At 49.1% G+C, this 1,973-nt stretch overlaps 1 protein-coding gene across 1 annotated transcript in view; it reads right to left on the bottom strand.

The window, feature by feature from the left end:
* The window catches only part of LOC102674731 (peptidyl-prolyl cis-trans isomerase G-like), a 49,832-nt gene that overhangs the window by 27,665 nt on the left and 20,194 nt on the right, over positions 1-1,973 (bottom strand). The window contains 1 exon segment of the mRNA XM_031508611.1: positions 207-555. Coding sequence (XP_031364471.1) covers positions 207-555 — 349 coding nt within the window.

Genomic DNA, 1,973 nt, shown 5'->3' with positions numbered 1-1,973 from the left:
GGGGGGGGAGGTTGGAATACATCGTATTTGCATAAATCGACAGCGTGGAATTTCGATTATAATATTGCCGGGATAAGATTTTTCTCTCCGCGTAGGATTCTCCTCTGTGTGTATGTATTGCACGTACGTGTGCACGTATTATTTTTTTCTCCGATCGAGGCGAAGGCAAAGATACAAGTGCGGGGCATAAATCGAAGCCAACTTACTCTTCCCGTTCTTATTATATTGCTGCATGTTGCTCCTGGTTTCTTTGACGCTTTCTCGAGTGCCCAGAGTCTGCCACTTGTGAACGCTGTGCGCCGACATCGGGGGATAGTCGTTTCTCGATTGGTACCCGTTGTACTGCGCTCCTGTCCCACTACCACCACCACCACCACCTCCCTCGTACGCTCTCGGATCCCGATAATCGTAATTCTGCGTAACCATAGGTCTGGCCGTGGTGGTCGTGGTGGTGGTGGTCGTTGTGGTGGTCGTCGTGCTGCTGCTCATCATTCTCGACAGGGTGGTCGAGGCTGAGGTTTCGTCTTCGTTCTCGTCCTCGTCCTCGGCGTAGTCCTGAATGAACGAGAAGAAACAAATCTCGATGAATTTTTTTTCTCCGAGAGAAGTTACGGTTTGAAACACTGACTAACTGTTAAATAAGATTTGCTCGCGCGATAAACTGGAAGGGAGGGAGAAGGGAAGGAGGGGGTAGGGGCGAAAGAATCCAAAAAATATTAATCGCGATGCTTTTTTCTTTGGATCGTGGGTGGGCCAACACTCCCTTGGCCAACGCTGTGGCTGTGGCTGTGGAGATTTCCTGGCTAAGATAAGGTTAATAAACGAATTTGCATCTCATCGCGACGCGGTATTCTCGAGGAACGAGCCGTCCGGAAGGAGAACAGAGACCTACTTAATAGCAGTGCGCAACATCTGGATCCTTTGATCTCGAGCCGCTTAATAGAAACAATCCCTGTGACCGCGTATGCGTGTACGCGTCACACGAATCCAGGGAGAATTTCACCGTGGATGCCGTGGTTCGGTCCCGTCGACGCTTTGCATGGTTGCCAGCTGCGAGCCTCTCGTCAACCGATCGACCGACACTCGAAACTCGTGTCAGTCTGCCCGTTTCTTTTTCGCGTGCCACGTACATTTTATGCCACACTCGAGATATCCCATTCGATTGCGCTTGCGCCGATCACGTGTGCGCGCGCAACCGCAAAAAACGACCTCGACTCACGAAAATTTCATTTCGTTTTATAACGCGAATGCAGACACCACCGCGCGCGTGGCGAGTGTGCGCTCGAAATAAATATCTGGCGCGGAGTAATCGAACGGAAACGATTCGAAGGCAAAGAAACGATCGTATGTTTTCGCTTATCCCTTGCCGAGTGACTCGGATCTGATAACGAGCGTGTCGGCAAGAGCCGGCGGGATAAAACTCGAAATAATTTATATGAGAGAAACGGTGAAAAGACGGGTGGAATTGACTCGTTCGCTGCTCGAACGTGCACACAATGCGTCCAATTACTCGAAAACCGATGTATCCGTCGGTTGTGCAACGTCGATTATCGTCGCGTTCTCTCGCACCGCGTCGATACACGCGGTAATTCACCTCGTGGAACGTTGGACGGAAAAAGATGGATCTCCTCGAGGAGATTGTTTCGAAAGGTCGGTGAATAACGACGTTGTTATCGCAATTATAGATGCAGCTTCTGTCCATTCGCATCGCGATATTTATATATGATCGTACGTTTAACATCGTTACGCGTTCCCTCTCGAAAGGAATTTAATCATCGAAAAAAAAAACCTTACCACTCTTTGATCCGAAAGCATTTCGAATCCCCCTTCCTGCCGTACGAACGAGATGAAACGTAAAGATATCGTATCGTCCATGCTCTTTGATCCCGCGGAAAAAGCAGAAAGCGAATTAGGTCGTGAATAAATTGGTACTTGGTATCGCATAAATGATACTTAGGGAATCAGACTCGGGA

Source organism: Apis dorsata, unplaced genomic scaffold (genome assembly GCF_000469605.1).
Source record: "Apis dorsata unplaced genomic scaffold, Apis dorsata 1.3 scaffold_92, whole genome shotgun sequence".
Lineage (NCBI taxonomy): Eukaryota > Metazoa > Arthropoda > Insecta > Hymenoptera > Apidae > Apis > Apis dorsata.
This window is presented reverse-complemented; position numbering and strand designations above follow the sequence as displayed.